Genomic DNA, 23,314 nt, shown 5'->3' on the forward strand with positions numbered 1-23,314 from the left:
TTTGTTAGTTTTCTTTTTCTTTTCTTCTTTTTAGTGCCTTTTTAAAAACTTCTTTGGAAAGGAGTATCTTCTTTCCCCTCAATTCTCCATTTTGTATTCACCTCCCCTGCTATCAATTATCTATTCATTGTGTTCCTTCCCAGAGTACATTGTCTCTTCCTCCTTGTTCCCCTTTGGTTGATCTCTCTATCCTTTTACTCCTTCCATTCTCATTTCTCTGGCCACCCCTTTGGTTCCCCTTTATTTCATTTTCTCTTACTGATCCTACTCCACCTCATTCATCCCTCACCCCCAGTGTCTCCCTAACCCAATGGTGGGAAACCTGCGGACCGTCAGGGTAATCCACTGGCAGCCCGTGAGACAGTTTGTTTACGTTAACTGTCTGCAGGCATGTCTGCCCGCAGCTCCCAGTGGCTGCGGTTCGCCATTCCCAGCCAATGGTAGCTGCAGGAAGTGGCGGCCAGCATGTCCCTGTGGCCCACGCCGCTTCCCGCAGCTCCCATTGGCTGGGAATGCTGAACAGCAGCCACTGAGAACTGTGGGCAGCAGTGCCTGCAGATGGTCAATGTAAACAACCTGTTTTGTGGCCCGCCAGCGGATTACCCTGGTGGGCCGCAGGTTGTCCACCACTACCCTAACCCCTCTCTCTGTTTTACACTAGAAAATGAGATTGACCTAGCTTTGTCACTCAGGAGCATGAAAAATCCACAACTCCAGAGTGACGTAGTTAACCCGACCTGAGTTGTTGGGTAGAGAACACTAGGTTAATAGAAGAATTCTTCCTAGCTATGGCCTCCTATCGCTGTAGTGTGTGTACACTGATACAGGTGTGCCACTGTAGCATTTTAAGTGTAGAAATAACTTAAGACTGCACCTCTACATTCTTTACCCTCCTAAGGTAGACCTTATCTCTCCTCTTCTTCCATCATCTGCCACCCCCTTGGTGCCTCTTCTCTCCTTTCCCCCTTCATTGATGTTCCGTCCTCTTTTCCCCTGCCCAAAATGCCACAATTCATCTCTCTACCATTGAGGTTGTGGTGGAGGCTGGGCCTCCCACTATTTCTAAATCCCCTCTATTTACTCTTTTCTGCTGCTTCCACAGCTGTTGTGGATGGGAGGATGCTGGATTTTCTTATTTTCTGTTTCCTCCTCCTATGTGTCAGCTCCCTGCCGCTGAGCATCCTTTTTCACTGAGCTGCCTTTGCTTGGGTCAAAAAGATGATGCTCTAGAAGCTCAGAGAAGGAGCTGGCCCAGATGCAGGCAGCTGGCTGGTACCTGTGGGGAGAACTTGTAGTATCCTTATCCCCTGCAGTGGCAGGTTCCATTCTTCCCAACCCACCAAAACCATGCATCCTTTGCGGGGCAGATGATGGCTCCTTATAAAGTCTGAGTGATTTATCATGGAGAAATAAAGCCCAATTCTACCGTCATATAGATACGCTCAACTCCCTTTGATTTTCATAGGTGTATCTGAGGGTGGAATCTGGCCTTATCAGTGCAAAGTAGTGTTATCATTAATAGTCGAAATAAAGATGCGGGTGGGGGAGGAAGGAATAGAAAATGTTAGTTGTCTGAGAGTCTGGAAGCTTCTTTGGGCCTGGTCCTCCACTGCCTTGTACTTTATGTAGTCATTTACACCAAGGACACTTTAAAGATAAGAATTAAGCAGATTTAAGCTCATAGCTGAATATTCAGGTGAACTAAAGGCTGCAATAGAGGAATAGCTGGGGTATTATAAAGAAAAGTTCTACAGAAGTCGTCTGTTTCAAGTTGGAGGTGGGGGAATGGCATAATAAAAAATAAATTGGTTTTCCCTTCTGAATTAGAAATGCCTCAGGCCATAAGCATCTTGAAAGAAATTAATTTATTTTTCTTTTACCTTTCTGAACAGATCAACCAGAATTGTTTGAAAAATAATATTCTTAGTAAGTAACCCCTGAGAGTCGCAGGGTTTGGCATTCCCTTCATTAGTATTACTACGGCAACCCCAAGGTGTTACATTGGACGTCCCCAATTCCTGGCACCAAAGGGTTAATTTTATTAGCTTTCAGAGAAATATGTTTAGAAGATATTTTAGCTACAAAAACCCAGCTTGTGTTACCAGGTAATAGTGCATTTTCTATTTACCCTTGGTCTGATGGCCACTCAAACTGCTGAGTTAGTCTTTGTTATTGAAAGGCTCTAACCTCTCTCTCCAGTTAAAGCTGCAACTCGTTTTTCCATTTTAAGCCTGATAGCAATATCCTCAAAAAGAACATTTCCATTTCATATCCTGTGATATATAAACCTCATAGGCCTAGATCATTAATGTGTTAAAAAACCTCAAAGTTTAATATGATGGGAAATATCATACTTTGTATTGGAGACAAGTTTGTCACCAAGTATAAAACCAATGATCTATGGTGCATAATTTTGATACTCCATCAAAAAGTTGTACAAATAGTGAGTTTCCCTGTTTAAGGTGTTCTCAGCAATGGCCCACAGACATCCTAAGGATGTCTAAAAGAATATCTTGATGGGAAAATTTGCAAAGAAGATAGGCTGTACTGCCCACCCTAAGTATTCAAAAATGATGAGATTGGCTTAAAAATTGTGGGTGTGTTTGAATACATTTTGAATCTTTTTTATTTGCCTGCTGGATTTGGAGCCTTTAAGGGTCACATTTCAACTTTTCTCCATAACCGTAAGAGCTGGAAACTTAAGTTTTTTTTAAAAAAAGGACCCTGAGATTCTTATATAATTACCAACATTAGGCGCTGAGACTTCAAGGAAAACAGCAAATATTGCAAGATTTGCAATAGAATTATGAGAGTTGACAACATTGGGGGTGAAATTCTTGCTCCATCGAAATAAATGGTAAAACATCCATTGACTTTAGTGGGGCCAGGATTTTACCCTGGATATGAAAGGAACAAAAAATGGATGATGGGAGGCAAGGGTTGTTACAAGTGTACAGCTACAGTTGTTTGAGTGCCTTAACTCTTAATTTCCATACTTTCAAATGTTTTTTTTTCTTAAATAGTAACCTTAACTCTTCGTTTCCTAGTTTTTGAATGGTTCTTTTTGATAATTGCAACATTCTTTATGTGCAGCTCTTTTTCTAGCGATTTAACAACTTTGCAACTCATTTAAGCTGTAATGTGTCTCTTGACTACTTTGTTTCCTTTTATGTATGATCAAGTTTAACATTAAATAATGATGTGGATGTGGTAGCCACTCTGTAGCTAAGGATGAGACTCGCTTTCTGTTACAGGGCCAATTTGCCACCACACATCATTGAGGCAATACTGATTATCCAGTTTAAGGGATTCAGGCTAAACTGTACTTCTATATTGTCATTAATTTTATTGTTTCATAACTGGCCTTTAGCTGGAAATGGACAGTTAGCCATTCTATTTTTGCCTGTACAGCAGTGCTAATAGGCATCAGAAGCTTCCAGCCCTGCAGATAATCTCTTTCTGGGGTTATCATTTACTTACAAATAGATGTGTGAAGTATTTGTGAAAAGGCTTTTGAAGTGAAGTTCCACATGGTTGCTGCTTAGAGCTGAAGACAAGGAAGTGTTTACACAGGGGCAGAGGGTTTCTCTGCCCAGTGTGATTCTTCTCAAGTGCTAGTATTCTATGGCTAAACTGTTTGCCTTTTTAATGAAGTGAACTGTTTGTTTGAAATATGTGGTAGAAGGTATTTAAACGGGGACTAAAGTAAACTTTAGAGCTGTTCAAATAAGCCACGCATATCTGCTTTGTGAAGTGAAGGAAAACAATTTGGCTGTAGCTTACCTCTGGGAAGAGTAGTTAGGGAACTGTTTAAACTGGGCTGAAACGGATGTTGCTGAAACCTCCTATAGGCATTTTGTAATAACTGCTGCTCATGTAGGGGATTCTTCAGGATGTTGCCATGAAGGGGAGGGGCTGCCAGGTGAATTCTACATGATTATTCTGGTTTAAAAACAGGATTTATTCATTAGCTGTGAAAACTCAGCTACATTTAAATTTGATTAAAACCATCCTAATATGGACTGAGGAGAGCCATCATATGCTGTGGCCTTTATAACATCATTGGAAACCCAAAGTCCGCTCTTTGAAATAAGATCATGTCAGAATATATGGACATCTGTTTCTGCCTAGCCAGATGGAGGCTAGGAGCATAACTTATACTGCAAAACCTTGTTGTAGAGAGGAGAACAGGAATCTGAGGAAGGTAGTAACAAGCAAACTTGGATCTTGTTTTTGGCAAACAGCTAGATGACAGTGGTTGGTACAAGGCATGGAACACATATTGCAATGAAGTTTTTGACCTAACCACAAACACAAGTTTTGAGAGGAAGGAAGGTCTGAGGGGAAAGATGATCTTGTGGTTATGTCATTGGACTGGGTCTCAGTAGTCTCCAATTCTATTCCTGACTCTGGCACAGTCTTCCCTTGGGCGCATCAGTTAATCTCTGCCTCAATGCGCCATCTGTAAAATGGGGATAATAATGCTTCCTTTCTTTCAGCCTTTGTCCTCTCTATTTAAATTAACCTCTTCAGCACCATCTCTTAATACAGTATGTTTCTCTACAGATCCTAGTAGAATGGGGCCTTGATCCTAGTTGGGGGCCTTTATTCACTTCTGTAACATAAAATAACATATAATCAATTAAATAAGAATGTGTGACTGTGTGCCGTTTAGGAGTAGAGGTTTCTAGCTCAAAATGATAAAGGCCACATATTCCCACCTCTTTTTTTTTGGTTGCAGAAGAAATTCCAAATTTTGTTGAAGCTGTTATACTAGTTTCCCTTGTATCCTTCCTGTGGACACTGGTTAGGAATAAAGTTAGCCGAAACTCTAGATTCCTTAAGCTAGGGAAAGATGCGTAGAAGCAGATGTTCAAATCACCAATAGAATGTGGTGCACATCTCTTTAAATGTATGATCTGTTATGTTCAGTGGCATATTTGATGAAAGCAGCATGATGAAATAAGTTGGAAAGCTCAGATACTATAGAGATGGGGGGACCATAAGATCTAGATTGATAGCTGTCAGAGTAACCATAAACTTTGCAGTTAACAGTTAAAATAATACCTCATCTGTGCTTGGTAAGAAGCTGTAAAACAAACAAAAAGTATTTTTATGCTCCAAGTGTACAATAAATGTGCTAGAATTTCACTAGGTTCCAAAAGATCTTCAGTAGCAGTATAAGAACTGACAGTCCCTTTGATGTGGTTGACCAGAAAGGGACTGCTGTCATCTCTATCATGACCATTTAAACTTTTGACCTCCAACCTTTGTGTTCAACAGCTTTTTCCATATTGGTGTTAGCATATCTCTCCAAGTGCCCCTGCATTCAGTGGAGCATCAAACAGTTCAGGGGTGGGAAACCTGTTGTTTCATGGCTTGGAAGTTTCCCAGACTTGCCAGGCAATGTGGATGACTACAACTGACTCTCCCTTCTAACCAGGGGAGAAAAATAAATTCCATGTGATGCCACCTGCTTATTTGCCATCAGATTGTGTCTGACCCTTGTGCAGAAGTGCGAAAGGGAAGAGAGCAAAGAGTCTGCCTCTTGTGTCTCTTTGGGCAGGGGGCAGGCAGAATTATTTTTTTTTATTTGTATTGTGGCAATGCCTACAAGCCCCAGTTATGGATCAGGACCCGGGTGTGCTAGATGCTGTACAAACACAGAACAAGAAGGTGGCTGCTGCAGTCTGCACTCTCACAAGCTCACAGTGTGCTTCTGAGCACAGGGACAGCTCCCTGCTTCAGCCTCCTAGAGCACTATTGACCCACTAGACAGTGGAGGGAAAGGTGAAGTAATTATTACTGGTTATTATTTGTACTACTGTAGTGCCTAGAGTGAGGGACTGGGGACCTGTTCTGCTAGGTGCTGTATACACATACAACAAAAAGACAGACCCTGCCCCAAAAATCTCTCACATGCTTAAATCTCACACCGTCCCATGTAGAAAAGCTTGTCTAAGTCAGGGACTGGGAGTGGTTGTGTCGTTACAAAACCTAAACCTAATTTCCCCAATACTAGTTTCCCCCTACTGTTACTCACACCTTCTTGTCAACTGTCTAAAATGGGCCACTCTCATTACCACTTCAAAAGTTATTTTTACTTCCTTGGTATCCTGCTGTCAACTGAATTGTCTCGTTAGACTAACCTCACACTTGGTAAGGCAACTCACATCTTTTCATGTATTTATACCTACTCCTGTATTTTCCACTCCATGCATCTGATGAAGTGGGTTCTAGCCCATGAAACCTTATGCGCAAATACATTTGTTAGTCTCTAAGGTGCCCAGGGACTCCTCATTGTTTTTGCTGATACAGACTAACACAGCTACCACTCTGAAACCTGAATGCTATTGCTATTCATGTACCTGTTTTTTCAGTTTCTGCATTAGGGTTTGAAGAAGTGTTTTCTTTCCCCTGCAGTGAAGAGCTCCTGAGGGTGGCTTTCCTTCACTCCACCTTACCTACCCAAGCTTTAGGCGTAACATATCATTGTGCAGTAAAAAACTCACTCCCATTGACCTCAAGTCAGTGAGTCCTGCAGGTGTATTTTGGAAAGTTGTCAGGGATGAGGACAGTTTTACTGTCAATAGGTAAGGATTGCCAGAGTTAGCTTCTCTGAGTTGAGATCTTGGGTTTTTTACTCACTGCCTCATTCAGAGAACCATTTTTTTTGTTATAAAGTAACACACACGTGCACAGAGCCCCATAAATCAGCAGGTACATGACTGAAATGGCTCTGCAGTTGAAGGAGTGACATTCTCACCTTTGTCGGTAATGTGGCTCCTTGGTCTGCTTTGGGGGAGCTGTAGTGGATGCTTGAAGCAACAGTATTGTAGGCAATACTCCACCATCAGTTCATAAGCAAAAGAAGAATGTTAGGAGGAAGAAGCAGTCAAGGTGACTTCCTGAGATACTGCTCAAACGTTGTGGAGTGAAAAGAACTTGTACAGCAAATGGAAAAGTGGAAGGGAATATAAAAAGAATATAAAGAGGAAATTAAAGATCATAGAGATGGGTAGCAATGGCACAAAAAGCAAGAATAACCAAGAGGTTAAGGAGAATAAGAAAGGCTTTTTATAAAGATATCAAGGTGGAAAGAAACACAATAGCAAAAGCAAGCTCTTTAATCAATTAGGAGAGGGATGAAATCAGTGGAATTACTAAATAAAGAGACAGAACTACTGAGCTGCTTTTAAGACTGACAAAATATAAAGAGGTTGAACAATTAGAAAGTAATGAAGATTTCTTAAATGTAGCTTTTGTTAAGAGCAGATAAGGGAATATTTGGAAAGGGTGCACATATACCAGACATCAAGACCAGATGAAACTCATTCTAAGATATGAAGGGAATTACCTAGTGAACTTACTGAATCTCTGACAATTATTGTTGAGAAGTCACTGATGACTGGGTGAGACAACAGATGATTTGGAAAAGTAAATGTGGTACTGAACTTCCAGAGAAAGGAAGGAAATTACTGGAAAATATTGTCTGGTAATAAATTCAGCTCCTATTAAAATAATGGAAAATGATTAAGAGAAATCATCAATAAAGTCTAAGAATACAGTAGATGTAATGTATTGGGTTTTGGAAAAGCATTTTATACAGTGTCTCATGAAATCTTACTTGAAAAAATAATTCAAACTGGTTTCCGGTCGGGTGCAGGGAGGTTCGGAAGCTTGCTGTGAATGGGGGTATGAGGGGGAGGGAGGGAAGCTACTGAGACTTGGCAGGGGACTGTGGCTGCCAGCTCCAGACTGGGAAGGGGTGTCCCAGCAGTTCTTATTGCCATTCCTCGCTGGCTGGTGCCCAGTCCCTGTCCTTCCTCCTCATGCCCCTTGGTATCTGGCACCATGTACCAATGCAGCCCTGCTCCCGATCCCAGTAGTTGGTGCATGTACTTCTGCCTGTCCACTGGGCAGGGAGTCTCCACTGGGACCTGAAGTGGGGAGAGCTGTCCCTAACTCTTCATGATGGCCAGCCCAATCTTGTGTGCCGCTGTGGTCTCTGCTCCCTGCACTCTCAAAGTGGATTAAAATAAGTCACCCTTATTCCAGTATGAATGTGTCCACACATTAAATTATTCAGGAATAGCTCTTGTGCTTTAAATTCACGCCCTACCTTAATCCAAATTAACTTTAAAGCGTAGATAAAGCTCTAATAACAAAAGGTCAATTTCTGCAGCCCTTACTCACATTGAGTAGCACCATAGTCCCCTGGCAAATGTAGAGTAGGTTGCTACTCATTGTAAGTGAGAGTGGAAGAATCTGGCACAAAATGGGAAAATGCAAGTTCATAGGCACATTGGGGGGAAATAACTAGAAATGCAGATATTCAGTGGGAGAGAGAAATGTCAGTAATGCTGAAAAACCTATCAGTATGTACAGTGAAATTCCAGTTTAAAATATCATATATAAATCAGTGTGATTTTTTTAGCCTGCATACACAGCCTTAATGTCCTAGAGCAGAGAGGTGATAACTGTCTCTCTTTCCCAAATTGGAAGGAGTTCAGGGAACAATGAAAAGGAATAAATTGACTGAAGTGTCCAATTTAAAGTGTGCAGATTGCAAGAAAGCAATATATCTACATTCTGGGATAGACAAAGAGGGCAAGCGATAGCCATCTGCAAGTATTTGAAGAATATAAATAACACATAGGGAGAGGAACTCTTTAGGATGGTACAAAGGGAGGTAAAATAATTAGGAGTAATGGGGTTAAGAACAAAATTAGGTTAACTAGCAGGAAAAAATCTTTGACAGTGAGATCCATCAGATTGTAGAAAAACAATGAGGAGTCTGGTGGCACCTTAAAGACTAACAGATTTATTTGGGCATAAGCTTTCGTGGGTAAAAAACCCCACTTCTTCAGATGCATCAGATGAAGAAGATGTGGGGTTTTTTACCCACGAAAGCTTATGCCCAAATAAATCTATTAGTCTTTAAGGTGCCACCGAATTCCTCGTTGTTTTTGTGGATAGAAACTAACACGGCTACCCCTCTGATACTTGTCAGATTGTGGAATATTCTTCTGTAGAAGCTGAGTTGTTTTTATCTTTAAAAGTAAAAGCTCAATGACCTAATAAGTCTTTTCCATCTCTAATTTCTATCGTTATACAATTTACTTACCAAAGACTCTGAATGTAATTTATATAACTCTTCCAGCCTGTGTTGGCCAATGAAATAAGGGACCTCCACCAGATCATCAGCTGCTGTAAATCGATGTAGACTCATTGACATCTCTGATGCTATGCTGATTTACATCAGATTAGGATTTGACCTCTGGACTTGCTTTCAAACTTGACTTTGCTACATAGGAGAGAAACACACTAGCAATTTGCATCATATGATTGACTAACTTTTTGTGGCCAGGCTTAATACTTTGTAACCCTTTTAAATGTGTTGAAGTTTATTAGTTGCTCCAAACTGACCTCCATAGGCAGATCCACACTATGTACAAGGACATCTGACATTTTTAAAATGTTTTTATAATCTGTATCTTTCCATGAGTACCCTGATTTTAGGCTTCCAGACTGTTCTCTCTCCTTGTCTTTGTCTACACTTGCAGCATAGTCACATTTGCAAGCACCATGTTTATACATGCGTCTTGTCAGCATAGTGCTAACACAGTCTTCCTGGCCATTGTAGATGGGAATGAACCAGACTATAAACTGTTTTACAAAATTGTTGTTTGGCAGTTCCCTGTCTGCCCTGGGCAGGGAAGCTGTGTTAGCACCCAGCTGCGGAGAACTGTGTGTAAACATTGTGCTGCAGCAGCGTAGTCAGGGCCTTCCTGTATGATTTCACTCTTAATCATCTTCAGTTTGGGTCAGGATTGATTTATTTTTTTAATTCAGTTTTATTTATTTTCCTTTAACACACAGTTTGTAATTCATCATTCACAGCTGCAGACTCCTATATGTTTGGGTTAACCTGCTTTTAATAACTTTCCGTGCATGTGTTTTTTTGTTTGTTTGTGCCAGATTCTCAGCAGGGAGATTGAGAATACAGAAGATGTCATCAGGCACATACAGATGGAATCAAAAGACAAGCAGCATTCCAGAGCATCTAGATTAAAGCATTTGACTGGATTGTTGAAAGTTAAATGTGGACACTTTTTTAAAAAAAAATCCTTTTGGGTATGAGTTTTAGCTGTGGTAGATGTATTGATGGTAGGGACACAAGAAGTTAGTGGGACAATGGCAGAATAGAAAGCACGTTGCAAGGGAAAAGATAAATTGGTTTTTCACTGAAGAGAGTACATTTGAGGTAACAGAGGCAGGGATTTCTTTTGTCAGTTCCCTGGCAGAGCACAATTTGTCATTTTCTTGCGGAGACCACATTATTAAGTTTGTTAAGAAGCGCTGCATGGATCCAGAGGTTACGAAAAAAGATGAGCTGTGGCATACCAAGAGCCAGCTGCATTATAAGAGGTGATGTTCTTTCCAAATAACGTACTTTGTGGCCAAGATGTCTCGTTGGGTTCTCTTCTCGTGTGCTTGGAGTGCAGACACTGACTATATGCAACTGTTGTTACATTTAATGGCTTTTTAAACACCAATTTATATAAGAAAGGGAGGCAGTGTCGTCTAGTGGTCACAGCGTGACACTGAGATTTGGGACACAATAATTCTATTCCCAACTTTGCCCCCTGACTTGCTATGTGCCCCTGTGCAACTCTTACCTTTTCAGTGCTTCAGTCTTCCAACATGTAAAATGTACATAATAATGATATGTCCCTACACTGCACTGCTCTACTCATGCAAAACAGCCATAACCAATGGCCAACTAAGATGCTATTATGGCTATTTTATATGGCCAGTGCAGCACAAAGCAACCTTACTGTACTGATGCATCTGACCTCATACAACTAATAAGTCATGATTCAATCACTGGATTATCATAGGGCCTAATTTGTGTTTGCAAAGTGTTCAGAGATTCTTGGATTAACAGTGTTTTAAATATGTAAATTATTTATTATCATATAAATCAATTATTTTGGATGTGCAGAGTGTTCTGAGCACCGGACAGATGCAATCAAATAGACTTAAAAAAGTTTAGTATTCCAGAAGACAATCTTGCTGCAGTTTTCCTCTGATAGTAGTGTTGCAGTGATTGGGAAGAATGATAGTGTTCCAGCTGAAATCAATCCAATAGCTGTTTAGCCAATACCTGCAGCAAATCTGGCATATTAAAGATCTTCCAGTGCCAGTTGATTAAATCATTTCCAGCCACTTTTCTTCTTGATCAGAGATAACAGCTCCTCTTCCCAATGTTTGGTGGGATGATGATTATTATTGTGGAACCACTAAAAACGATAAAGCATGTTCCCACAAGGTGTTTGGGTTTACAAACACAGAGGAGGTAAATGAATGACAGGTGTGTAAGATGCCCTGGATTCTTATTTCTTTTCCAAGGTGGGAATCTTTTTCATCAGCAACAACAATCAAAAAGTGGAGCAATATTTTACATTTTTTATCTATTTAAATTTTCACAGTTGTACAAAATTATGGGGAAGTCAAACAACTAGGGGTCAGTTAATAATTAGTTAATGACAGTAGACATTGAGATTCAAAAGTTAAAGCATTATAATATGTAATATAGGAAATGTCCCAACATCACACATAAAAATATTCAAAATAAATAGCCTTAAATCAAAATTCTAATAATTTCTCAAGCAGCATTTGTCTTAGTTTGTCTATCTGTAAATTTAGATTAATGATCGAAATATTTTTTGTCAGTTTGTTTGGGTGCAGTGAAATTGACATTTACCGATTTTTAAAAAAAAATCTTATCCTTCCAAGCCTAATTGTATTTTGAGTAAAGTTCTAAACTTGACTTAGTGTTCTATTGTAGAATTTTGTGAACAGATTTATCTAATGATAAACCACTAAAATGTTACACATACTGAAAATGTGCACTGAATTGCATATTTTGTGTGCCACTATCTCATAATGCAGCTGCAGAGAGTGGAGTTGCACTTAGCCACTTGAGTTGATTCAAACATTATACCATAACAAATAGTTTCTCAACTCACTAAAAGTTGAAGTCTATCTTTTCAAAAGCCTAGAGGGTTTGGCAAGAATCTCACCGTGCTTCAGCAAAATGGGATAGTAAATGGCGTTGTCTGTGTGATCAGCCTTACTACCAAAAGTTTAACTTGCTAGATCCAAGTGATTTCTAACTGTAGAAGCCCTGTTCCAAAGATCAAGAAATTGATGGAAAGATTCCCATTGACTTCATAGTGTGTTGGATCTGGATAATGGTTCTTTCACTTTCTCTTGTTGTACTTTCTGCCACTGACTCAGTATTACATAATACCTCTTGGTCTGCTAGAGTCATGCAACCTTCTGCTGCATCTATTAGCAGATCATTGGTAACTCTTAGATCTCTTTAGACCTTAATTATTATTCTTTCTTTATCAAACATGCAAATTTTGATAATTTTCCCCAGTTTCCTTTATTCATTTCTCTTGTTCTTTCAGCGGAGGCATAGGTTACTGAGCTTTAGGGAACAGTGAAAGTCCCTTCTCCTCTCCTAGGTGTTTACCTGGTGGAGTGTGAGATTGATTATTATTTGTGAGGGTTGGTCCTTTTCACTGTATCCGAAGATGTATTTGTAAGAAGGGAATACACAATTTATACATATAAAAATTTAAAAAAACGACATATTTTCTTGAAAAATCTCAGAGATGACATCTACAAAATTGTGTGGAGCGTAAAGTGTTTACCAGTGCTACATTTCTACTCTTATACAACTTACTTACCTGTGCTCTAAATTTTGTTTGAAAGACCTCCTGATGTTCTCAAGCAGAGGTGGACCTTAAAGATATTTTTGCTTGTGGTATTGGAAAGGAAGACAGCTAAGGCCCCTATTCAACAAAACAAGCTGAAATATGTGTAAGTCCATCCATTTCAGCACTTAGCCATATGTTTACATCTCATTGAAGTCAATGGGACTGAATCATGTGCTCAAGGGCTTTGATGAATTGGGCCTAAGGCCCTGATTAGGCAGTTGAATCCATACAGATGGATGCTTGTGCCCATATGGAGCCCATTGACTTTAGCCGGACTCTGCACAGATACAAGTCTCTGGCTGCGCAGATCTGATTGCAGGATTTGGGCCTGAGTTAATGAAGAACATTTTAAAGCCTTGTCATGGGCTACCCTTGCCTTCATTTCAGCCAAATCTTCCAAGATATAGAATTTTTTTATGAATAATTTCTGAAATACGACATGAAGGGTAAATTTTGTTAGAAGATGTTGTTGATTCATTATAGTATAATTCCTGCTGATAGTTTTGTTTTATGCATGTTAAATAGAAAGCTCATAAATGTCATATTTTTAGAGCAGTGGTTCTTAACCTTTACTGCAGCCTGCAGCCCTTTGGTTCTCAAAATATGTTCTCGCACCCCTTATCAAAAATCAAAATATGTTCTCGCACCCCTTATCAAAAATTGTTGAAGTAGGTCAGTTCTTTAAACCTAGATATATTTTTTGTTTGTATATTACAGTAATCGTTAAAAAATGTATAATAATAAATACGTAAGTTTGATTAAACAAAGTAGTTGTACTTACGTGCCTGTGCTTAATTTGTGTTTTTGATGATTTACTTTCTGAAAAAATCTGGCATGTCTCGCACTCCTAGAAAGGGCATCTCGCACCCCAGGTTAAGAACCACTGTTTTAGAGCAATTGCCAGATCCTTTTATTAAGGGTCTTTGTGGCTACAGGGTTTGTAGGTAGCCGAGACCTCTGCTAGCAACAGCTACAGATCAGTTGTGACCAGATTCTACCACACAGACAAAGAGCAGTACATTCCTATACACGTAGTCCCATTCATTCCAATGGGACTACTCTTAGAATAACGTACTAGTTAGCATAAATGAATGTGGCAGAATTTGTCCTGTGATGGTCTGGCAGTATCTCTGTTGAAACAATTATTGTGTGAGGTCAGAATGACCAGTAGGAATACAATATGTGTTACAGCTATGCTAACTTTTTACTGTATATTTCAATTTAAATACATGTCAAACAATTACATATTTATAGGGTTTGAAGTGCATTCTAAGTGGAACCTTGGATGATAGGAGCTCTTTCAAATATCTGTTTGATGTGAGCATATTTTCATATAAATATTCAAAGCTGTTCAAAGTAGAACACTTTTGGACGCACAGCATGTAGAATTTACTACTTACCTCTGCATCAAGAAATTATCCGCACATAGTAGATTTTGAATTCCCTCAGTAAAACTGATTCCACTAGTTCTGCACATTATTCTCCCTGTCTCCCATTTAGCATGTTAGTTTGCTGACAGTAGAGTACACAGCACTTAGCAGCTGGTTTGTGGAACCATCAGTCAGGAAATTGTATGATAAATAGGAGGTAGCCAGGTTTAGTGGCACTTTATTCTGCTTCAGCAGTTTTAGCCTGACTTTGGAAAAGTCATCATGAGGTATTTTTCCAAGGGTTGCAACAGGAGATGGCTACAGTGCAGTAACTTATTACACATACGCTTGAGTTATGATGCTCACCAGCTGTATTGCTCATGTGTAAATAATAAACTGTGAGATGGATAATTATGGCAGATGCTAGATATTCAGGTCTGTTCTAGCCATGCGGGGTTGACTTGAACAGTTCTCTGTGCAGTGATGGAATACTTCTCTTTCCAAGACAAAAACCACAAACGAAATGCAGCCAGGACACACAGAGAAACTTAATATTAAAGGACTCAGAAATGTATTCTTTGAGATTTCTGCCTCATTAAATGTCAGTACAGGATGACAGAGGTTAATGAAATGACTGTATAACACAAACACATTAAATACTACTTTCTTCATCTGTACAGTTAAGATAGGTCTGGGCTATAGGTAATTTAATATTCAATATTCCAGTCCTGAGACAGAAAATTATAGAAGATCACATTTAACTTTAGGGCTAATCCTGTACATGGCTAAACTGTGTTTAAAGAGGTAAATAGGGGAACTGCGCTCCAGAGTGGAGTTTCAGCCTGGCTCGGCAGGGATGGAAAGTAAGCTGTGCATCTTGCACAAGTTTGTTCACCTTGTGTGAGGTGGGGTAGGATGCTATTTGACATGCCTACGGGGATCAGAATCCAGCCCCTCGGGACAAACCTCCCCTGTCCCTTGTTTTCCTCACAGTTACTACTGTGAGAGAGGCAGTGGGGAGAGAGATGTTTGTTGACAGTGGCTAATATGTCTTGGAGGAAAATAATGTACAGCAGGAGTAGGACCCCTACTCGGCTTACATTATTGCGATTAATAGGCTACGGGGTGGGGAGCACAGCATACAACAGGATCCCACACTATGTAGACATCTCTCTGTGCTGCTCCTGCTCCTTCAGACATTTCCCCCTGGTTTCAGGCTGTGTTGTGGCTTCTGGGACTGGTGATGATGCAAAATGCATTTCATGCACGGGAAGCAAGTATCTTCTGGTCCCCCCATAACCACATACTCCTGTGAGGTGTATAAATTCCTGGGATTGACTGTGAGTCCTGTAGAAGTCAGCAGGGCTCAGCACAGGTGTAGGAGGGGATCAAATTGCAAGAGTGTAGGTATTTATGTCCAGTTAGTAAAGTAGGGCTAGAATTAGGGCTACCATGACTAGGGTTTCCCTGCTCATGTTAGGAAGCCACAATCACTTTTCAAACAGGATCGGGGCTGGACAGGAAATTTCAAATGTTTCAAAATTGTCATGAAAAATTGGAAATGTTTCCTCAGAACTTGTGTGAATTCCCCACCTACCCCCACCCCATTATCTCTTACACTCCTCCTTTTCTACCAACTGCAGCTGGTTGGAGATCTCAAACATTCAAATTTTTGAGAAAAAACAGAGGCAAAATCCAATTCCTCCCCCTTTTTTTGGAACCTCACCTGGCTTGATGCAATTGTTTTTAGAGATAATGTAATCTTAGGTGGGGATTACATTTAGCTGAATACAGAAGGAAGAAAATACACATAGAATTTACCCTAAGAGTCATAGCAAGACTGAAAAAGGTCTCTCTAGCTTGGTTTTCCCGACTGATCATAAATAAGGATTTTCTCCTTTTAGAATCCTTTTTAGTAAAACCATGACATTACATAACATCCGTTCTCATCAGGCTTTAGGATCACAGAAACATATGGATTTAGGACAAAATAAAAATTAGTTAATAATTGGTCTGGATAGGTAGGTTTCACCCCCCAGGAGACAATGGGCTTTTCAACTGTTATGTTGCTGCTTGAACATTGTCTCGTCCATTCAGAATTGTAATGATGCATTAAATATCTTCTATAAAATAACGTTCTTTACATTAGACAGTTGCAAAGGTATGAAAATGTTGATAGAGATCTATAGTATATTAAAACTAGAGCATCCAAAATGGCAGAGAGCTTTAACTCGAGAATTATGTGGAAAAATGAGGGCTAGATTGTTCTGACCTGTACGCAACCTGTGTAGTGGCGGGTTGGGGACGAGACTGTGAGAAACTGTCCCCTCTTGTGTAATGGATATAAGCGCTGTCTGGAAGTAATAGGAATTGCAGTGGCAGCTTCAGAGTTGGCCCTCCCAGGAACAACTTGCCAGAAATAGGGTGGGGAGTAACCAAAGCCATTTCTCCCCTCCTCTTTACATGCCTGCCAGCAGAGGTGACCAGCTGCATGCAAAGAATATGCTGCATCCTTTTCAAGGCTGAGGAAATGAATCCCCACGCCCTGAAGCACATAATTCCTGATGCTTCCCTTCGGTGTGCTGCAACACAGCGTCTCCTCCAATGCAGCCTTTCCCAATCACGTTTTCCTTCTAACTTAATTGTAATTTACTCCAGATTGTACTTTGTATGCCTGCTGTTTTAGTTGTACATTCCACTGTATCTTTTTTACTACAAGCTATTTGTACTCTATTTTTAGGCCTTTCTTTCAATAAATTTTTTATTTGTTTTAATATGAAAAAAAAAAAATAGAACCAGGGATGCTTACAAAAGGTTCAACAATCCTTTTGATCTGACACTTCACATGTGTGCACTGTAATTATTTATTAAAGGCTTTTTTATGTAATTTGCCATTTAAGATAGAAAAAGAGTATATGAAAATTAATAAATGAATATTCACTCTCATCTAGGCAAACTTTATGGGGCAAACTCTGTTCAGTTACACCGGCATTGTATTGAGAAAGAAGAAGTTGACCGTACATCATACGAGAGTTGGCACATAATGTGAGATGTGTAATTAATATTAAAAAATAGCTGCATGATATATTCATATTTGGAAACCTTATTTGTTTTTCAGATCCACCCCACCTTTTCCCAGCATTCCACCCTCCTGTGCCAATTGATGCAAGACATCACGAGGGACGTTACCATTATGAACCCTCTCCCATTCCTCCACTGCATGTGTAAGTATTATTTTCCACATTGTTATATTATGGAGCCTACAACAAGAGACAAATATTGGAATCCTTATGGTACTTAAAACTCTGTGCCTGGAAAGCTTTGCAGCTTTCCTTTTCAAGCTGGAGAGCAAGATTTACGTTTGGAATGCGTCGAGTTTATCTGTTCGTGGATTCACTGAAGCAGAGCCAGGCTGGTGCCTTAGGAATGCCTGTTATAATAGGTAGCTCGCAAGTGTCACCTATATATTTTGCTGATGTTTATTCTGTGTGCTGTCATTCTATAAATACTAAATTAAAAAGCATAGAGCCCTATGAAATACTGCTAAACAAAATGTGTACTTTCTCTGGATTAGGCTTGGGATTCTTCATAGCTAACATTTCCTGTAACGTCAAAGCTTTTTCCTAGTGACTGCCATGAAGCATAATGAAATTTTGGGGGAATTTTCATAGCCCCTGTTGTGTGTGTGCACAAGCAGTCAGGTGATTGATGGGAATGTCACCCAAACAAAATGGCAAATGTAATAGAGCACATGGTTTACACAAAGATAAAAGAAAAGAATGCCAGTGATAACGTGCATTAGAAAAAGAGGGGAGAGGAGGAACCCTGTGGAAATAACCATTATCTTATTCTATATGTAGAGAGGAGTATCAGATTTGCAAAATAAAGCAATGATCTTTAGTTGTAATGTTCAGAAAACTGCCATATACCATAAAAAAATGGAGCCATAAGGAAGGCTTACTCCTGTGCTAAAAGTCTTGATATATACATTTAATTATATCTAATAATCACCCCTCTTGTTGAGAAAATAAAAGAAGAAATGCACAAGTAATACTTTGAAGAATAATGCTAGTTGTTTAGATGGCAGATTGCATCTCCATGGCTATTAGTTACAGCTGTGTAATTACATATATACAGAAGAAAAATGAAGTTGTTTTAAAACAAGTCCTCCTCTGTGAGCAGAATTAATTGATATTAACAATCCTAACTACATGCCCAAGTACACACGCAATATTTTACCAACAGTTTTTTTGGATTAGTCTCCTATTACTGAATTTTAATTTCAGAGCAAATTTGCCTGGAGGGAAGTAATAAATCTGTGTTGCAGTCTTCCTTAGGCATTAAAGGAAAAGTGGGTATTTACAGAATGAAAGAGAGAGTACAGAAACTTGTGATTTATTCCTTAGAGTTTCACTGATGCATCAGTAAGTATTTACACCGTAATCAACCATGCAATAAAATACATTAAAATAAAGATTTTGATTTAAACCTACTGTTCAAAAACAGGGACATTTGGAATTAAGGTGGAAGCAACATACAGATTCAGCCCTTTCATTCTAGGTTTTGCAATGCATATGAAGCTAAATTCTGAGGTAAGCTCTTTAGAGTCCTTCACAGGGTTTCTAAAGTCAGCCTCTGGTTGGAGGCTTAGGGCGTGATCCTGCTCTCTTCAAAGTCAAGGGAAATTATGCCCTTGGCTTCAACAAGAGCAAGATTGTCACCGTTACTGTTATTTAATAATACCTGGTATTTAATAGCATCTCTCATTCCAAAGGATACCAAATTGCTCTGCAAACTAATATACAGATTCTGGGCCTGTAGTTTGCCTAGGCAGAGATTTCAAGGATGAGCCCTATTAGGGATCACTTTCCTGTTGCTGAAGTGCATTAGTCTCTTGAGTGTATCACAACAGTATTTTACCAGTGCTTAGCAACACAGCAGAGGCAAATTTTAGGTAAGCAGAATGTGGTTACTCAATTTGGAATATGAAGAGGAGTTGGGGTTAAAAACCTATTGTGACAAAAGCATCACAAATTCTTTAAGAACCATAAATGGTCAATATCTCAGTTTAATGTCTCATCTGAAATACAACAATACACCCTCTTCGTACCACGTTGGGTCAGTGGAATCAGAACTGACTCAGAAGGAAGAGTGCCACTTATTGAATAACCAACACCAATACTTCCTGCAGCACCCTGGACGTCTCCCACAACTGCATAGCTCATAAGAAACAATAGGATTTTAGCATGAGATCATGGGCTGCAGGCAGTTGTTTGACATGCATGTCATAGTTTCAGCCTTTAACTTTAAAATTAAAATTTCTTTGTTATTGTTTATTTATTTTTACATAAACTTAAGCAGATTCTTCCCTTCCGTTTGTTTATGCCATTGCTGAAATGATAGGGTATAACATACCCAGTATGTAATGGACCCAATATGATCAGTGTAATTAAATGTAAATATGTCATTAGGTAATTGTACAAAGGAAACTTTCAGACTTTAACAGCTTTTTCATAGGCATTTTCATAGGTTGTAGAGTTTTCAAAAATTCACAGTACTGTATAAACATGATAGACACCAACAGCTATGTCTCTGGTGTAAATCCATCTTTAGGAACATTGGATTTTGGCTTAGAAAGGATTAATCATTCTTTTGGAGACATTATTTGGATAGTTGTCATGGCATCCTTTTAAAAAAAAACGGATTTAAAGTTATTTCAGTTTCTGGGAGACTGCGGATAAACAGGACAACAGGACAACAGGAGTCAGGAAACCAAGGGTTTGTTCACTTCTCTGCCACTGCCTCTCTCTATGTGAGTCACTCAGCTTCTCTGCTCCATATTTTCCCCATATGTAAAAGTGGGGTTAATGATGGTTTCGCAACTTTGCAAAGCTCATTGAGATCTATACCTAAAGAATGTGGAGTCTTACTATAATTAGGTATCAATAGAACAAATAGGGGAAAAATACAGAACATTTCAAATAGGTCTTGTGCACATGATGGCATCTGGGCCTAAAATATCTTTTTTGAATGACAGGCAAAACAAAAAAAAGTCAATATCAGTAAACTTTTAGGGTGTAAAGGATTCTTGCATAGTTCCACCATTAAAGATATGCATATGAGATATTAGGATTTTTTTTTAATTACTCATGGGCAGAAATCTTGTATCCCAAATTTTACCCTGGAGCAAAATTTTATAACTGAGTTATAAACCCCTAAAATAGGGGTTTATGTTCATGGTGGAATTGCTGACAGATTCATATGTATAGTAGGACTAACAGGCACTGCTATAATTATGCTATCGTATCCTATCATTAAAGATTCCATTGAAAGAGCTTTATAAATTGCTCTTCTTCTTAGATAAACCACCCTACATTAAGGCATCAACAATATGGTGCAGAATTAAATTAAAATCTCATAAAATGAAATATGTTCTGTATTAGCTGTTTGACACTTAATTTGCCTCTGAATGAGGAGAGGAAATCACAAATTAACCTGCCTTTGTTTTCCCAACCGTGGCTTATTAGGTGTTAGAACAACTGCAATTACAGCCCAGTAATAACCCCCCAACCCTTATGAATATATACTGAAATGTGTCACTTTGTGTTACTGAAACCTGTTTGTTAGAACTGCTTCAGTTTTCCTAGAATTTCTTCAGTTTGTAGCTTAGCAGGAAGAAGTGTAACACACTTTCCCTCAACAGCAGCACATAAACAGTGTTAGTAGAAACTACATGTGTCTCACTTTTCAAATTCAAAGCATGAATCTAGGTGACTTCTATTAATGCAGTTGTATTATCTTCTGTTGAAGTAACAAGTTAAATGATCTTGTAACTTAAGCACTCGAAAATTAAAACAGACCAAAAGAAAACAGGGATTCTGTGATTTTTTCTGTTTGTTTGGCTCTTTCCTCAATTTATTAACTGGATTTCTACAGTGACAAATCACTCTTTGATTAACTGTGGTTTCTTGCCTTTTCCATTTACTGAAACATCCTTCTATAATTCCACCTTCTCCCGCCAGTCACCAGCCAATTAATGGATGGCCATGTCCTTAATACATTTGAAACCATGCTAGAAACCACAGTTATTTAAATATAATGTGTCACTATCAGCATGCTACCCTGGCCCTTGTGAAAGGGAATTATTTTTTCTGAGAACCAAATTGTAACCATGCAATACAGTAGCTTTGGTGGTAGTCAGACTGGCTGGCATTGTTTTCAGTGTAACAAACAGACAAACAAACAAAAAAATTGCCAACACTGATCAGAGAAACTATGATAGAGTCTTGTTGTCAAAGACAAAGTAAGTGTAAAGTAGTGTAATTTTCAGCCGGGGAGCTTTTCACTTCCTGTGCAGGATGAGGGTGTCTTTTATTTTACAAGGAAGCCAGTGTTGTTTAATGGAATTCACTGTGCAGGGTAGAAAATTCCCTAGAGGGCAGGTAGAATTTTAAGGCACTGGAATTGTACACTCTTTCTGTCTTCATATGTAATACGCTACCAGTTTAGACTTCACCTCTTATCCGTGTATAATCTACATAGCCTACTTACACATCAACCCTGGATTTGGGCCACTGGGTCTGTGTAAGGGAGTGAGTCTAGGTTAGACTGAAGGAATACCTACAATGTTGTAACTTATGTGCTGAGGGGTCAGAGAGGAGTGTCACAAGACAACCAAAAGGAGGCAAGGTGCAAATTAGTGTCATCATCTTCCAACTCCTCAACACATAAGTGACACCAAAACATAGACTCCCGACTCTTATTCTAAATTACACATTGGTAAGTGGGTGTAAATCTATTAGTATCTGAGTTAACAAGGTCTAAGGCTGCAATCCTGCAAACATGTACACACACGCTTAAATTTGCGCAGGTAAGTAGATTCACTGACTTCTGTGGGACTATTCATGTGCTCCAAGTTAAGCATTTGTGTGAATGTTTACAGGATGGGACCAAGTTCAAATCAGAGAGCCTGATTCTCTGGTGCCTTGCATAGTCATTTACATCTGAACAAAGGGAGCATTAAATGCATGCAAATCAGCATGGTGTCATTTTAAGCCTAATTTTCACAGACACTAATGACTACTCTAGACGGAAGGCAGAGGAAAGTTAGGCCCAGATGCTCTAACAGTTCAGAGCAGTTTCTCAGCCTTTTTGATACCAGGGACTGGCCTGCTGCCTTCCTAATCTGTGTTAGGGAGAGCTCAGGGACCGACACCAGACCACGGACCGGTCATTGAGAAACATTTGAACTTATACAAGTCTTACACATTGTCTGTGAATTTGGTTCATTTAATTCAATGGCAGTTCTACATTTGCGGGGCTTGGAGGATTGGACTCATAATATATTTTCTGTAAAGCAAGAATCTCTTGCCACACCAGGGTGAAAAGAAATCTGGGTTTTCTCTGTCTCTTTCTCTACTACTTTAATTTTTCCTTTATACTTGAGTTCCCAAGCTCCTTTCCCCTGTAGTAATTACAAAGTCTAGTGTCTTACCTTTAGACCAGTGCCTTGGCAGGTGGCTTCTCAGCTTGGTGCAGTGCTATTTGACCCTTCCACAGCAGGAATGGAAATCACACGGGTCTAGCCAATGTTGCTAGTGGGACAAGATTTAACTGCTCTGTGGCTTGGAACAGATTTCCTGGGACAGCCAAGAGCCATTGAGGGATGAAGGCTGAGTGGCACATGGGCCTTTGAGGAAAGCGAATGGACGTCGGTATCGGAGACATTCAGAGCCATCCAGGAAAACATTTAACTGTAAGCAGGCACAATGCTTGTGTTATGTAGGAGGCAGCTAAAGAAGCCTTCTTCTGGAAGTGGAGAGGCACTGTGTCTCGTCATCATCAGAAGCCAGTAACCATGGACAGCTGTTAGAGGGAAACTTGAAGTTGGGCTTGGGGCTGCTGGGAGCGAAGGTGTAGGTCAGGTAGTGCCAAGAGAAGGCAGAGAAGATGGGAAATGGAAGCTTGGAGCAAGAACATCAGAACGGCCATACTGGGTCCAACCAATGGTCCATCTAGCCCAGTATCCTGTCTTCTGATAATGGCCAGTGCTTGATGTTTCAGAGGGAATGAACAGAACAGAACAATTTTGAGTGATCCATTCCTTGATGTCCAGTCCTAGCTTCTAGCAATCAGTGGCTTAGGGACACC

The 23,314-nt window shown here is 39.6% G+C and overlaps 1 protein-coding gene across 7 annotated transcripts in view; it reads left to right on the plus strand.

Moving 5' to 3' along the window:
* Positions 1-23,314, plus strand: part of GLI3 (GLI family zinc finger 3) — a 242,973-nt gene that overhangs the window by 117,737 nt on the left and 101,922 nt on the right. For all 7 annotated transcript variants that reach the window (XM_043540549.1, XM_043540552.1, XM_043540551.1 and 4 more), the window contains one exon: positions 17,283-17,388. In XM_043540549.1, coding sequence (XP_043396484.1) covers positions 17,283-17,388 — 106 coding nt within the window. The remainder of the gene's footprint in view (positions 1-17,282; positions 17,389-23,314) is intronic.

Source organism: Chelonia mydas, chromosome 2, assembly GCF_015237465.2.
Source record: "Chelonia mydas isolate rCheMyd1 chromosome 2, rCheMyd1.pri.v2, whole genome shotgun sequence".
Classification (NCBI taxonomy): Eukaryota; Metazoa; Chordata; order Testudines; family Cheloniidae; genus Chelonia; species Chelonia mydas.